General features: G+C 38.8%; 1 protein-coding gene across 3 annotated transcripts in view; it reads right to left on the reverse strand.

Annotated features, from left to right (window-relative positions):
* Positions 1–16,447, reverse strand: part of elf1 (E74-like ETS transcription factor 1) — a 41,249-nt gene that overhangs the window by 4,706 nt on the left and 20,096 nt on the right. For all 3 annotated transcript variants that reach the window (XM_079630063.1, XM_079630062.1, XM_079630064.1), the window contains 5 exons: positions 8,677–9,071; positions 1,288–1,456; positions 642–749; positions 299–460; positions 9–92 (listed from right to left, as the gene is read on the reverse strand). In XM_079630063.1, the coding sequence (XP_079486189.1) occupies positions 9–92; positions 299–460; positions 642–749; positions 1,288–1,456; positions 8,677–8,748 (595 nt within the window). In that variant the 5' untranslated portion in view covers positions 8,749–9,071. The remainder of the gene's footprint in view (positions 1–8; positions 93–298; positions 461–641; positions 750–1,287; positions 1,457–8,676; positions 9,072–16,447) is intronic.

Here is a 16,447-nt window from a genome sequence, read left to right on the forward strand (position 1 = left end):
TTGCTCACCTTTGCCCTCTTTGCTCTTCTTCTTAAGTGGGAGAGTTGGATTGGTGATCGGAGAACAGGGCCGCACTGGTCTTGGTTTGCGCACTGCAGGATGAATGCAAGAAAATAGTTACTTCCCAGACCATCAGATCAATTAAATATATGTTAACAATTTCAAAATAAGAAGAAAAAAAAGAATCAGATGTATTTGGTTGTTTTTTTAACAATCTTTCATTCTTTAGTCTCATCTTCAGTTTTTAATATAATGCAGCAAAAACAAATCACTGCCTTCTACTGGAGGATTGTGGTACCTTTGGTTTTCCTGACTGGCTTGGAAAGGTTCTTTTGAGGGATCTCATCCATAGAGGACGTCTCCTCATCCAGGGGACAATCCATGCAGCCGTTTGAGAGCTGCTCTGGACGCAGGGAAATGTAGGTCAGGTCTGATTCCAGCATAGTCCCATATGTGTGAACTACAGAAGGGCAGAGGTCAAGTATTAGAATGCTTGTTTGCTTAAACATTCACAGACAGAACTGAAATGAGAAATAGTATCAGTATGTGTGCCAAGTGACTTTAAGAGGTCTTCCCACAATCATTTCTAAAAAAAAAGAAAAAAAAAGACCATGTAAACTTGACAGTGGGTCATCACATACTCATGCGTTTCTCATCCAGGATGTTATTGGGAGATTCCATGTTCAGCAGGGCCTCAGCCGCCTCGATGGTCTCCATATTGTCCTCTCCGTCTGAGACGGAGGTCTCTACTGTGGATAAAACATTTACATCAATTGACAAACATTAACTTTGGGTTTCACTATTATGGGTTCCACTTAAAAGTGCTTGAGAGTAGTTTTCTTGGATATTTAAAGAACAAATCGATAAAGTTGATTTGTCACAGTCCATTATGGTCTTAATGTTTTTCTATATAGACATATACAAATGTGTAATACGTTTTTTGTTTACAGTTTAGTTGAATGACAATAACTAAATTTCACACTAAATTATATTTTTTTATATTATTGTCTCATTAAATAGGAACACACTATAGTTCAAAACTGACGACAGAAATATATTTTTAACAAAAAATGTATACTTGTATTCAGCAAGGATGCATTAAACTGATCAAATGGGAAAGTTAAGACATACAGTATGCTTAAATAAATGCAGCCCTGGTGAGTATAAGAGACTTCAAAAGACAACATTAACAAGTTGTGTTGTGGACTGCTTCAGGTGTGAGGGATGCTGGGATTCTTTTTAAAAAAAAACATGCCATCTATAATTGTGATCACTTATTGGACTCACCAGACAGCCCTACATCTCCCATGATGTTCTCTTCCACCACATCCTGAATGGAGTCCACCATGATGCCATTAGTCACCTCATCTGCCTCGAGTCCAGAGTACACCTGCATGAGGTCGGCAGCGGGCACCTGCTCCACGATCACCGCCGGGAACACTGAAGGGTCGTCCAGCTGTGGGAGAACAAACAGAGAGATAAATGCACCATTGATCTAAAATCAACCGCCATGCAGTGCTTTCAGCAGAAAGGCAGTAAAGTGCACCATAATTGCTTTAAAACACATAAATTTGCCCCTTCCCTGCAGATGAAAGCTTCAAATCCACAATCGTCCAGGTTACTCATACTCACAGAGGCAGAAGTTAATGGCCCATTCATAATGGCTTTAACCTGAGCCGGTTCAGTCACTTGGTTGGACTCTTACTATGTGTCAGTATAACAATAAGGCTAGAGACAAGCCTGTGGTATCATGTGATTAAATGATGTAAGCACAAACGTATCATAGTTCCAGTAAGGTTCTTTAGACATGACCCTGTTTGCTCCCAGTGTAATGAGCTTCATGCCAAAAACACCATTTCAGGCTTCCTCATTTCCACCAGCATTCCTGAGTGAGGGTGGAGATCACATTGAGGGAAAGAGGAAATGGTTGGTACTGGACTCAAGCCACAAGAGACCATTACTCACCCCACACCACAGTCAACACTGCCAAAATACACCAACATACTTAATAAAAGACGTCTTTATTCTGCCCTTTATGCCTTCTTATTCTTTTAGGCAGTCTAGACGAGTCAGGCATGTTAGTAAAATCAACGTGAAGGGCTTTCCTACATAAAAAAAAAAAAAAAAAAAAAAAAACACACACACACACACAATCCATTTCCAGGGAAAACTGGAGCTGAAGATAGCATCGCTGAGTGAGTGACACTGTGTGTGTGTGTGTGTGTGTGTGTGTGTGTGTGTGTGTGTGTGTGTGTGTGTGTGTGTGTGTGTGTGTGTGTGTGTGTGTGTGTGTCCAACCGAATCTCATTAGCCGGCTAGCAGCTCTCATTAGGCCTTTGGCAGAGGATATGTGCAAACTATGCAAAACATGTCAGAATAATAAGTGAACATTGACAGAGCGGGAATAATTCAAGAGAAACTACAGTCTGATCGAAGTCTGGTGGCCTTTATTTTGACACTTGTAAGAGGGGCGAGGGGCACTTAAATTATGCAACTGTTCATTGTGAGCCTTGTGCCGATCCTCCATATACGCGAAGTATACAAGTTGCATACGGACCCAGAACACCAGGGGGACCCTGACCCTGTGGAATTATAATTTTTTTTTTAATACTTAATGATTTAATATATTTTTAATTACGGTTTTGGACACAGACATCGTGCAGTGTGGCAGATAATGACGTGTCTTATATGGCTATGGCTTCCAAATTAACCTATCAGTCCAGGGCAGAAAAATGAAAGAAAAAGCACCAAGAACGTGAAGCAAAAGAGCAAGAATGTAGGTATTTTTGTAATATTATAACGTATTAGTCTTATTTAGTCTCGACAAACAATGCAATTAATTTATTACGTCCACTGATTTGTTAGAAATGCCTCATGAAGCAATGTAATTTTCAGTTTGTGCCAGTACATCAATAATCAAAACGTTCTTATACGTATTTTAAGAATAAACACATTCCTGTTCAGTCCTGTCTCGTGTGACTCCTGTCAGTGCTTTAAAAACAATGCACATTAGTATAAAGTTGGCCTATTTAGAGAACTATTGAAGCTAAGCTTTTTTTGTTGTTGTTGAGTATAATATGTATATATACCCAAATTTGGATATAATTCATCTTTATTGTATACTGCCAGTTTAATGTTTTGTCTTTCAGTGATTTAGACTTAAATCAGTTTTATTTCTTAGTTTATAGTTGTTTATATTTTTGGTGTAAATACTTTTATCTTTTGCTCTTACATGAATGTGATGTATAAATAAAAACTAGAAAAAAAATATTAATTGAAAGTGAACGTTACTGATATCATGCATCATCTGGTCTGTTTTATGCACTAACATGGGCCCCCTAAGTTTTGCTTAGGGGCCCCAGAGGTTTAGGACCGGTGATCAAGTGATTGCTTTCCCACAGGGACTAAATTTCAGGATTTATTCTGCCCTTTTTTTAAACTCACTAGGTACTGTAGGAATACATGAATGCGTGTGTCTATTGTGTCATGTAACCACTAGATGGCAGTAGAATGCAGTTTTTCACCTTTCCAGTTGTGCAACTGTATGAAGATGATCAAAACAGGAACAACATGCAAAATGTTTTTGCTTGTTCCTGGCCAATGAAATTAATCACATACACGCACGCACGCACAAACAAACACATTTTAACAATAACTGATTAATGTAATACAGTACTGCAGGAATGCTTGAAATATTGTCTCTTTGGAAACAATATTGTGAAACGCATAAGCCATCTTACATCTTCCTTTGGCAGGTTTTTCTGTTTTTGTTCCATCATGCTTGGACTATTTGCTGTTGTTATGGCATTTCCCCCCAGAGACTCAATGGGTTTGGCTTTCCAAATCTCAGTTCAAGGCCAGAATAATTCATTCAGTAGTGTAACACAAACTCCAAACTACTACAAACAGATTCAATGGCGAAATCATTTTGAGGATGAATAATAGAATTTAGCTATTGCTAAATTGAACACTTGAATTTAGCTACTGTTTAATCTGGGTATGCACTACTGTTCAAAAGTTTGGGGTCTGTAAAAAAAAAAAAAAAAAAAAAAAAACTACATTAAATTGATCAAAAATATAATAAAACAGAAATATTGTGAAATTTTACAAATGAAAATATTTTTTGGCTATTTACAGGCCATCTGTTCAGGGTCTCCCCTTGCCTGGGGCCCATATGCTGGGATGGATGGACGTTTTCTATTTTAATACATATTCCTGTGATGTCACAGCTGAATTTTCAGCAGCATCATTACTCCAGTTTTCAGTGTCACATGATCCATAGAGATCATTTAAATATGCTGATTTGGTGCTCAAGAAACATTTCTTATTACCATCAATGTTGAAAACAGTTGTGCAGCTTAACATTTTTGTGGAAACTGATACATTATTTTCAGGATTCTTCAGTGAATGGAAAGTTTAAAAGAACAGCATTTATTTATAACAGAAATATTTTGCACGATTTGAATTTTGATCTTTTGACTTTTGAATTTAATGTGTCCTTACTGAAATAAACTATTAATTTCTTTAAAAAATAAAAATTCTTACTGACCCCAATTCTTTAAATGTTGGTGTACACCAACTAAATGTTATATTTCTGCATGCGTTGCTCATCGGTATACTCAGAGAAGAGTTTTAACAAGGCTAGACAGACACCCGGTGAATCCCATAAGCCATGACTGCTGAGAACGTGGGAAATGTATTCTGTGCATTCGTTCAGTCGCTGCCCTGTGTCCTGCCATACCTTGGAACTACAGACATCAGATATCAGGATTATGCAAAAAACATTGGTGATGGGTTTACATAGCCTCTCTCATTCTGCCGAACAGGTGAATGCAAAATAGCAGAGCATATCTGTTAAAATGAAAAATGTTAAATGCTTTTGTTATTAGACCACTTTATGATGTAAATTGAACAGGTCTGCGCTGATAAATATAATATTTAAATGTTAATTCAGTTAACATTTTAAAGTAAATATCTTAATATTGCACATTAGTAAAAAAGACTAATGCTTCTCTATTTTTTTTTTTTTTTTAAACAGACCATCATAAACCTCTAACATCCTCTTTTTTTCAGAATTATCAACCACATTTCTAAAAGGGAAACATCAGATAAAGATCGGTCATTTGAATAGTTGAGTTCTGCGTTCCTACTGTGTGCATAAGCTCGATAACAAGCGCCTTGTTCTGCAGTTACACTCTCTTCTGCTTTACCTGATGCCAGTGGTGATGCTAACCCACTCATACAATACAAGACCCTTGCAATGTTGGAGACCGGTTCTTTGATGATTCTCTGTGCACTAACCAGGCGTGATGCCACAGGTTTTCAGCACTAATCAATTAGTCTGTTGACCGCTAAAGCTGTGTGATGTCACGTCATCACAGCTATAGGACGATGTATGATGTGACAAAGAGAAGTTATGTAAGCCTGGCTCTGTCATAGAGCAGGTGATTTTATAGACTGTTGATGCAAAACAGCTAGTGTGTAAAAAGCATGTAAAAAGCATAGCCTTTGCCACACAATAAACACTGGCTGCCAAACTACAGTGTATTGAAGAAATTCCACTATTAATGATGTCTATGACATGCACTACCATTCAAAAGTATTTTATGCTCCCCAAGGCTGCATTTATTTGACCAAAAATACAGTAATATTGTGAAATATTCTTTTTTATATATTTTAAAATGTAATTTATTCCAGTGATGGCAAAGCTGAATTTTTAGCAGCCATTATTCCAGTCAGTGTCACATGATCCTACAGAAATCATTCTAATATGATGATTTAGTGTTCAAGAAATTTGGAGTAGAAAATAGTTGCGCTGCTTATTTTGTGGAAACCATTATTCATTTATTTTGAGCATTCATTGATGCATTTAAAGTTCAAAAGAATAGCACTTATTTGAAATATACACTGCAAAAAAATAAGTTATGATAACATATGCTATTACATTGACATTGCTTTAACTCATCAAAATAAGTTAAGCCATTTTTTTAGTTTTTTAGACGTTTTTTAAAGATAAGATTTTTTAAAGTCCGTTTCATGTAATTTAAGTTGAAATGACTTAAACATCCAAGGCAGAAATTTAAGGCAACAGGTCTTTTTTTCAGTGTAGAACTTCTCGAACATTCTAAATGTCTTTAATATCACATTTTATCAATTTAATGTCTTTGGTGAATAAAAGTATTAATTTATTATTTATTTATTAATGTATTATTTATTAATGACGACAAACTTTGAACAGCAGTCTAAATAAATTGCCAATATTGTGGGGGCAGGTGCACAAAGTGCATTGAGGCCAGAGTCATATATAATGTCAAGTAGTACTGAGATGTTTGATTAATTATAGTTTACTTTGTTGTCTTTGTTAAAATGTTGTCTTTGTTAACTAATTAAGATAACTGATATGATTCCTATATTTTCCATCTCTCACCTAATACATTGTTATGCTTTTAAAATAATTTAAGAGGTAATGTATTTTACTTAAAAATTAACCTTTTATAAATACCTTTAATATTAAAATAACTTTAAAATGAAATTTTTACACACCCTAACCCTCAAATTATCATTCCACTGTACTGTACTTGCCCAGTACTTGCACTCGACCCCTAAAATGTGATCGGTGATCCCTATTTTTTACAAATAAGTAAACCTGCACGCACAAAGCTCATTCTGAAAACCTGACGATGCAAGAAAACCCTGTTTATACGAGAAATTCTTTTGTTTTGACATCAACAGACATGCACACGAGACATGCGCATACTAAATAAGTCACCAGAACGTTGGTGAAGGTGTTTACATACAGAGTGAAAATGAGGTCATGGGTAAAAAATCTAGTTGTGCCAGTTGTTTTCTGCTTAAAACGTTTACAGCACTTAAGAGGTTGTAACATTATGTTGTCGGGCTAATCTGTGATTATCAGTGTAAGATTGTGCATGTAAATGCATTAGGTGACTTTGGAGATCTGGATCTAGCACAGAACTGCTGTTGCGTGCTGAAGCTGAAGTCTGACACAGTGCCTTAATATCATTTCACTCCCATTACACGACAACTTGACTTATGGGGGTAATTATTGGCTCTGCAAAGTCCAGCACGGCTAATCATTACGGTCCAGAGAAGCAGCTGGACATATTTCACAGCACCCATGTATGGAAAACCCAGCACACACAGTGAGAAGAGTCTAGGTTTATCTTGTGCAGTCCCCCCAAAAAGCCCCTCTATTGTTAGCAGTGGGAGTCAAAAGATATCTGAGACTGTAGGGCGACTGGTAGAGCATATTTACGAGGGTGCTGTAATGGAGTGAGGGGACTTAGGGAGTGACCGCAAAGCCAACGTCATTTAAAAACAATAGTAGATTTCTGGGTGGAACAGGACTCTTCTCCCACGCTTCAACAAGTTAGGCAGGTTAGGCCTGAATCTAGATTTCAGTTTTCTTTCAGTCAGTAAGAGAAGAGGCTTGTCACACCTGATCCATTCACATGACTGCACAAACACACGCTTAAGATTAAGATCATGATTCTGTAGTCATCTCAACTCAGAGAGAGTAGACCGAACAAACCAAAGCACAACAGTACGACAGCGCGCTGGCATCCACACATACAGTGGACCAAAAAGGATTTGGACCCTTAAGCCACATTTAAAACTGTATAAATGTATTACAAATATATCAATCCAAGTGGCACTTACATGGCTTGGCTCCACATTATATTTATCCGCATTGTTAATTCCTTATACCCTAAACAACAGATTGAGCTCCTGAAAATCGAATTCGCTGGCTGTTCCTAAAACCTGCTTAAGATCTATGGGTGACAGGGCTTTAACCGTCTATGCATAAATCAAACTTTTAAAATGTACTTATTTCAATTGTAATTACATTTTATAAATTGATCAATTATACATTTTGATCAAATAAATGCAGCCTTGCTGAGCATAAGAGACTTCTTCTAAAACATTAAATCTTCCAGACTCCAAACTAGTAGTGAAAATGGATGAAAACGAAGACAAAATGAATTGGACATTGTCAAACTTTGTGGAACATGTTTATCCCAGGACACCTGTGTAAACTTGAGGAAAAATAACTTGAAATAACAGAAAAAGTGACTCAGAAATGTCAGTCCTGAAAAGAGCTATAGCAGCACTTCTTTGCAGAAGCCACTTGATTCAATATATTGTATCCAATGCAATTAAATTAAAATATTTGTAAAGTGTGACTTAAGTGTCCAAATACTTTTTGGGGCCACAGTATGCAACATAATTGAGCGTCCTGAAGCTGAAATGCTACTTTCATTCTCAACTAGGTTTTCGTATAAGAATTCAAACACACTGAGTTCAGACTGACTGGCGATTCGTACATCTCAGTCTTTCCATCTGAACCCTGCCAGCAACCCACACAGTGATCTCCAAACCCTCTCCTTGCACCCTTAATGCTCCACCTTCCTCCCTCCCTTCCCCTCATGCCCAGCATCAAAGGCACAGACCTTTGAAAAACCCTTGTCCCCATTTTAAGACCGTGCCTGTGCAGCTGGATAGACAAAAAGAGTACCGGTACCTTAGAGAAACCAAGTTTATGTGCCTAATAACAAAGATTGCTAAGGTCATCGTTGACCTGAGATTTCAGGTCAACGATGACGGGCCGATCAGAATATTCTCACATAGAAAACAGCAAATGTGGTTGTGAAGTACCTGATTGATTTCATCCATCCCATTGCTGGCGAACTCAAAGACAAGCTCGCTTGACTGGACCGCAGTGGTCATGGTGTTGTAGGGAGAGAGAGAGGGTAGGACACAGGATGACAGGCAGAGGGTTCCTACCCCTCCAAGCACTCCCCGGACGCTTTGCTCCACACCACACCCCTCGGCACAGGAAGCACTCTGAAGCAGGAACACTGCTGAGGTAATCTGCTGCTTTCACAAAATGAGAGGCACTGTTAGGTAAAAACAGAGTTCCCTTTTTTGGTCCTGCACGCTGCTGACTTTTTTTTCCTCCAGATGATGGACAGGGTGAGGGAGGACTCGGGGCAACGATACTGCGTGATGGAGGAGGTTTCTCGCTCCAGCTGTGTCTGGGGCATCTAAACCTTCAAGAGAGAAACAGAGAGGAAAAGGAACATTAGGAAACTGCGACTGAGCGAAATGGGCTGTGTCACATTATCAGAGAGAGAGAGAGGGCTGGGATGGCCGGACGAGCCTGAGACAGTACCGCTGGGACTGAGGCGAGAGGCTAATTTTCTGACTCTGTGAAGCATTCGCTCACTGCTGGGGAGACTTTCGGCTCACCAATCCCATTCTTGGCTCAGAACGCCCAAAGCTGCCTCAAAGACAGACTCTGAGGAAGTCTGGCCGGGCAGAATGAAAAAGGACGAGTGGAAAACGTACTCTGCTTTCCAGCAACTCATTCATCACTGGCACGTTTCATTTTCTTTGGCTCTGACTCCTGTTTACCCTCTGAGATCATAACAATACAACTGTTGCATCACTGTGTCGCCCTGTATTCACAATATATATCGGTGTCATATCCGTTATCAGACAATTATTTAAAATAATATTTGAAACGTCCTTTTCAAATATTCAAAGTACTATTTTTTTTATTACTTCAAATACCATTTTAAATAATTTGCCAATACATGGCACAGATAATATATTTACAATATTTGTATTATTTAAGATTATTTAAATTATTATTTAAAATTATATTTTAAATATTTACTTCATTATTTAAAATCAAATATAAATTGTGTGTTTTTTATTTTAGTTTTTTTATTTAGACAAAATAATACAGAATTTTAATATCAGTTATCGACCATGCCATGAATATATAAATAATCGGCTAATATGCATCAGGTAGAATTCTAATAGTGGTATAGTACTAATATCATTCACACTATTCTGATTGAATGATGTTTCAAATGATGGACAAAAATCACTAAAAGCAGCGAGACATCTGGTCTACTTTCATTTTTGAATGCCTGGTTTAATTCGTCAAGGTTCAGATGTAATAAGTGAACCTCTGCAGTGGCAGTGCGGAGGAAGGGGTGAGGGGCATGGATCACCACAGGATATGAGATCACACAGCCTGATCAAAGGGGTACTGTAAACAAGGTTTGGTTATCAGAGTAGAAGGGCCCAAACACACCCTCATCCAAAGTCCACATTCACTCCTCATGCTGAAGCCAGCTGAACTACAGAAACCCAAAAACACAAGAATCACAGGCCTATGAGAGAAAGAGTAACCTCTTCCCAGCCCTGAGGCGGCGAGAAGGAACAGAAGGGTCTGCAGTCTGGTTAAAGATTAAACGAGTGCTGTGGGGAGAGGAGGGAAGGTTTGGACGAACCACTGAAGGGGGTGTAAAATGGCAGGCAGCGGAGCGGCCCATGTCTCCTCTGTGGCAGGGTGGGGCTTGTTTGCTTTGAAAGGACAGTGTGTGTGTGTGTGTGTGTGTGTGTGTGTGTGTGTGTGTGTGTGTGTGTGTGTGTGTGTGTGTGTGTGTGTGTGTGTGTGTGTGTGTGTGTGTGTGTGTGTGTGTGTGTGTGTCAACACAAGTGCATACCAGGTTGAATGGTGTCTGGGGGTTGGGGTAGGTGGGGGTGGGTGGGTACAAGGGTTTAATGGGGGCAGTTAAAGAGAATAGGAAAGATAGTTTTGTGTGGGTGTAGGTGGCAGGGAGCTCAAACTAATGTTCTGTTTAGCTCAGTCTCTGCCCAAGACCCCTGTAGCAGCTGGAGTCTCGTCTTCAACGTGTGGCCTTGTGTGGCCTTGTCTCTCCAAGAGAGGAACATGATGGTGTATCCCATGACAGAGAGGCCCAACCTATTATTAGCACTAACCAAACTAGGTGGTTGCTATGGTGTTCTGGTAGGTTTCGAGGGGCTTACGTCAAATAAAAAGAGGTCATCCTCAAGTGTCTTTGATGATCTGGTAGAGTATAAGTATATTAAGAGAGATATATTAAGAGAGGTATATATGATACCGATACTAAATTAATAATTATTATTTTCATGTAATAGCCAATAACCAACAAACGGCTCATATTATACTTTTAAACTATTATGTCTAAATAAATAAAACAAATGCTACAAGTGCTACATTATAATGTACAGTATAACAAATGTTGTTATTCTCGATCGGCCCATATATATCTAAGATAGACTGCTGTTCAAAAGGTTGGGGTAGGTATGATTTTGTAATGTTTTTGTCTACAACAAGGCTACATCATGATCCTTCAGATATCATTCTAATATGCTGCTTTGGTGCTCAAGAAACATTTCTTATTATTACCAATACTGAAAACACTTGTGTTGCTTAATATTTTTGAGAAAACCTTGACGCATTTATTCTTTCAAAAGTTAAAAAGAACAGTATTTATTTGAAACAGAAATCTTTTGTAACATTATAAATGTCTTTACTGTAACCTTTAATCAATTTAATGTGTCCTTGCTGAATAAAAGTACTCATTTCTTTCTTTTTTTAAATCTCAAACTTAAAAAAAAGAAAATTAACAAATATCGGCTGGCTGATGCATCGTGCATCCCTATATATTGGTTTTCTAAATATGGCAAGGTTTCCTACCTCAATTTCTAAGGCAAATCTATGGGGTATTTTAGAGCACTTTATATCAAGTAAAAGCACATTTCTTCTCAACAAACTGCACAATTTGAAGTATCATCCATATCCGTAGTATAAACAGTGCTAAAAAATGATAAGTCACAACTATACTGATACCAGGCAAATCAAGACCACACAGAGTGGGTCATGCCTACCTCTGCAGTCTGGGAAAGCACTCGCCCATGAAGTCTCCGTAGTGCGAGCCAAGGGTCAGAAGTCGCCAAACAAGAGCATGGCTGGCTGAGTTCAGCCTCCTTTACAGACTAGCTCAAAATGGCCTCATGTCATTTTCGGTTCTTCTTTCCAATTCAAAAAAGCTCTCCGTACCTCAAACTGCAGCTGCGTATGCCACAGCCAAAGCTCGCAGCTTGAAATTCTATTAGACGATCTTGCCATGGTCTACAACCCTGCTTTGGAGTAATGAAGTAATTCACACCACTTGACGGTGATGTGCTGGCAAATGAAAGCGTGATATGGGATTGATGAGAACGTTTCACACAGAGAGATGAGCCTGGTGGGGAGCAAAATCGTGCAAATCTGTGATTGCATGCACCATGCTGCTCTCCGCCCTGATTCCCAGTTGTATATAACAAGACCTCGTGCCGGGCACACGGTGAGTGATCCACGCCACCGTGACGGCAGCCTGTAAACGATACAAGGGGATGCGCCAACAGTTGCCTATAGTCCCAACATGTGCACACAAACAAAGGCCTGCTGCACGTCATCCAGAGGCGCCGAGAGGGAGGTAGAGTTACTCAGTACTCAAGACTTCAGTAAGCAAACACTCCAGGGTGGGGCTTGCATGGAATCACTCCATGGCTGAGGTCTGCCAAGGATACACACTCCGCAAACAAGGTAAAACTATGAGGTGTACATGAAAAACGTCTGTCCGAGTCCTGATGCAGCAGCTGGTACGAGTCTGGCAAAGCGCCTAGACTGTGTTGTCAAAACAAGTAAATATGAAGCAAGACGCTGACTAAAATGTTGGACAGAATAACCAGTTTTGAAGAGTGAATGATTACGAACAACTACATCTTACCCTATTGACCCTGTAGCGTCCTCAGCTGAGTTCAGCTTTGACCATGAAAGGATGTAATTTAAGCCAAACGAATGACTAAGCCATGAGTCACCCTGACAATGGAATTCAATCAAGGAGCAAGCAAAATTCAAACACGAATAATCATCTAACATAGGTGAGCGGTTTGATGGGAATGCTTATGGATTCAAGATGTGGTGTGATCGTGAGCTGCCTTATTCTGATGACATCACTAGGATGGATGGAAATGGTTTTGGAGAGGGCGAAACAATCTCTAGTTACTCTGTGGGGAGTGACGTCATGACAATGGTGATGTCAACACATTTGAGAAAAACTAGTCTCAAAATAGCTTGGGACACTATAGGCTTTTGGAGAGGCACTGACTAAGAGAAAGCGGGAGGAAAGTGAAGCTCTTTTCTTGCTAGGTCAGGAAGGAGGACTGGCATTCCTGGCATTCCTGGAATTTCAGAACATGCCAGTCTTGAGCGTTTCAGCAAAAACACACTCCACAATGCTCGCTCCACCAGCAAAATGTGATATTAAAACACCTCCAGTGAGCCAGTGAACATATATGTGTCGTGCGAGACATCTGAAGGCTTGTTCTCACTTACTGAAGGGAAGAGAAACCCTGAGGGTGGAATTATGCCAAAAACAGGCTTTCAATCAATATGGAGGACAAAGCCTCTTTCAACAGGGTCATCTGCTTGACTCAGCAGAACATGGGTGTTTTTAGCACAGTTCCTGTGAGGATGTGATGCTTCAACTCAAGTGAAGTCCTGTAATGCTGTGATAATGAACTTAAGGACTTTACTCTTCTATACAGTCACATATCACTTAAACTGTCCTGACAAACGTTACTAGCCTGCTGCTGCTTTATGTCCAAGTAATACCAATATGTTCAATTTCACAGTACACAGCACCAATTTTTAATAATATACAACTGAACAACCTTCTTTTAAAATATTTAATATTAATACTGTTCAAACGTTTGGGGGCAGTAAGATTGTTTTATTGTTTTTAAATAAGTCTCTTATGCTCACCAATGCTGCATTTGTAAGGCTGCAAAAATAGAACAAAACTATTGTGATATGTGTAATATTGTGAAATATTATTCAAATTTAAAACAACTGTTTGTTGCTAAGAAACTGCATTTTACTATCATTACTCCAGTCTTGACAATCAGCATCATTACTCCAGTATTGATGGTCACATGATCCTTCAGAAATCATTCTAATATGCTGATTTGGTGCTCAAGAAACATTTCTTATTATTAATCACGTGGAAAATAGTTGTGCCTAAAGAACAGCATTTTATTTGAAATATAAATATATTTTGTAACATTATAATTGCTGAACACAAATAATAATATTTTTAAAAAACACATTTGAATGGTAGTTTAAATATAACAAATTAAATAATGTTTCATATACCAGTCTATCTCTCCAACCAGTTTTTCCAGTCTTACAAATGCAATATGTAATTAAATGAATTATAATAAATAAATGATTTTGAACCTGTGATGTGTCTTATTTTGTATCAATATTATTGCTTGATTCATATCAACAATATATGTTAATTAATAAGTAGACAGTTAGATTGTTGACATATTTTCTAATTTATTGTCCCACTTGTTGACAACAAGATAAGACAAAACTGACTATGTATACATTTATAGCTCACCAAAATGAGCATTATGATAAAAAAACTCAGCCGCATTACTGCGTTACTAAGTTTGCATGCAATTATGGATGAGCAATCGAATATGCATGTCTGATAGCAGCCACACGTCAGTAAAAATAGCAAAGGTACCATACTGAGTGCTGCAGAAAGACTGTATAGTACATTTCTTTTTTAGTGTCAGCACTGGTATTTGATATCCCTACATTGATGAGAAAGGCTGTCTTTCTCTTCTTCTAAAAGTGATGTGAAAGTATCAGCATCACACACCCCTTTTGTTGGTCGCAGAAGTGGAGAAGAGTGTATTATACATCAGGGAGAAAGGTCAAGGGCCTGTGAGGCGAATGTTTGCTAATTCAACAGAACAAGAGAGACGGCAATTAATGAGACGAGCATACAAGCAACTCCCATGGCCACATCAGCCTACAACAACACGGCACAGAAGTCGACAATTCAGTGTGTTTCCAATACAGACCCCAAAAAGTGTTTTGAGGATAAAAGCACAAAATCAGGGAAGATTTTAAAAAAGGACAATAAAAACTTGAGCAGTCTTTGTGAGGGAAAGGGAATGACGGAAAAAGAAGCGGAGAGAGAGACAAACACGTTGCTTCGAGAACCGCCATGTCTGCCATGCTGAAACCGAGAACAGAGAAGAAAGGCTTTACCTTCTGCTAGCTTTGCAGGGAATGAAGCAAATTTAATCTGATCTCTCAAGTCTTGTACTTTTCCGCTCCCCCTCAAGGTGCTAGAAAAAGTCAAGGGGCCCACACCCACCTGAGACAGGAGCTGTTATCTTTGAGCCTGGAGCTCAGCTCTCCAAACATTACAGGCTGGGGAGGAGAGACTGAGGCCAGGTGAAGGCAAAATCCCTGCCACTAAACTCACTAGGGTCTAAAGACGCTTGGTTTACATCAGTTGTGTTGATCTCTCCCAGATGGAAACTTGTTTGAGGAGATGAGAGTGCATCCCCCCCATTAATGATTTTCCAAAAAAAATTAAGATAATTCAAATGCCATTTTATGAAAATGTCAGCCAACCACTTTTAGTTCAGTTTACCTGGTACTAGAAGTTGCAAATGGATGGTTTACTACTTAAAATTATACAACCTATACTACGAAATGAGTTTCCAGTTGATCAAACTTTAAGCCATGGTAAAGGAACCCTAAACTAAACACATTTAAATGCAAAAGGAAAAAGAACAGCCACAACTGACCTGTGAATCGTGCAGTGACAGGAAATGCATCACTGAGCAGTCGGTTTCTGCTACTTCCTGACTGTTAGACCACAAACAAGCGAACACTTCTCTCTCATTTTGAGAGTGGAAACTTCTTCCCCTTCCTCTTAGATTCCGTATTTTCTCACTTGTTTGTGTTTTCGAAATGTTTGACTGCAATATATTTATATTTAGTTGGTAACCACTATTGTAATAAAACATTATTCTTTAACCATAACAGCATGGCACACGGTCTACTCATCAATTCACATTTGTTGAATTTTTTTTTTTTTTTTTTTAAAGGGTCCCTACTTTTACACTGAACCCCCATCTTCATCACCATCAGATCATGCCACCCTTCAGCGGTTTGTTTCTGAGAAGAACAAAACAAGTCTGTTTCTCCGAATTCTAAAAGAAAACATCTTCAGACACCTTGACTTATCTCAGATATCATCCAAATGAGGCGATACCACCACACACACAATCAAACAATGTATTATCAACTAAAACCATCAAGACCGAGCTCACAAACACAAATCTCATAATTTAAAAAATACATATATTCTCAATTAGAAACCAACTGTTTTCTAGACTCAATTCCATGTAGCATGGGTGTCACAGACCGGGGTTAATTACTGAGAACACAACATGAGGAACAGAACTTGGTGCACCCTTACTCACTTCCTCTCTCACATCTCTTACTCTCAGTCTCAGGGTTCATCTGCGACTAATCGCGTAGCTATTTCCTCTACGTGGATGTAGAGTCGTCAGGCATTGGAACAGATGCTGATGGCCAAGAGAAGGGCTGATGTTTAAAAATGTAAGCAGATTATATCTTACCAGCAGCGAGCTAAACACAACTGATGGACGTCTTAAAAGGCACATGGTGTGAGCTACATAATGTTAAAAATGTTCTTCCCCGTGA

Source organism: Phoxinus phoxinus (genome assembly GCF_949152265.1).
Source record: "Phoxinus phoxinus genome assembly, chromosome: 12".
Classification (NCBI taxonomy): domain Eukaryota; kingdom Metazoa; phylum Chordata; class Actinopteri; order Cypriniformes; family Leuciscidae; genus Phoxinus; species Phoxinus phoxinus.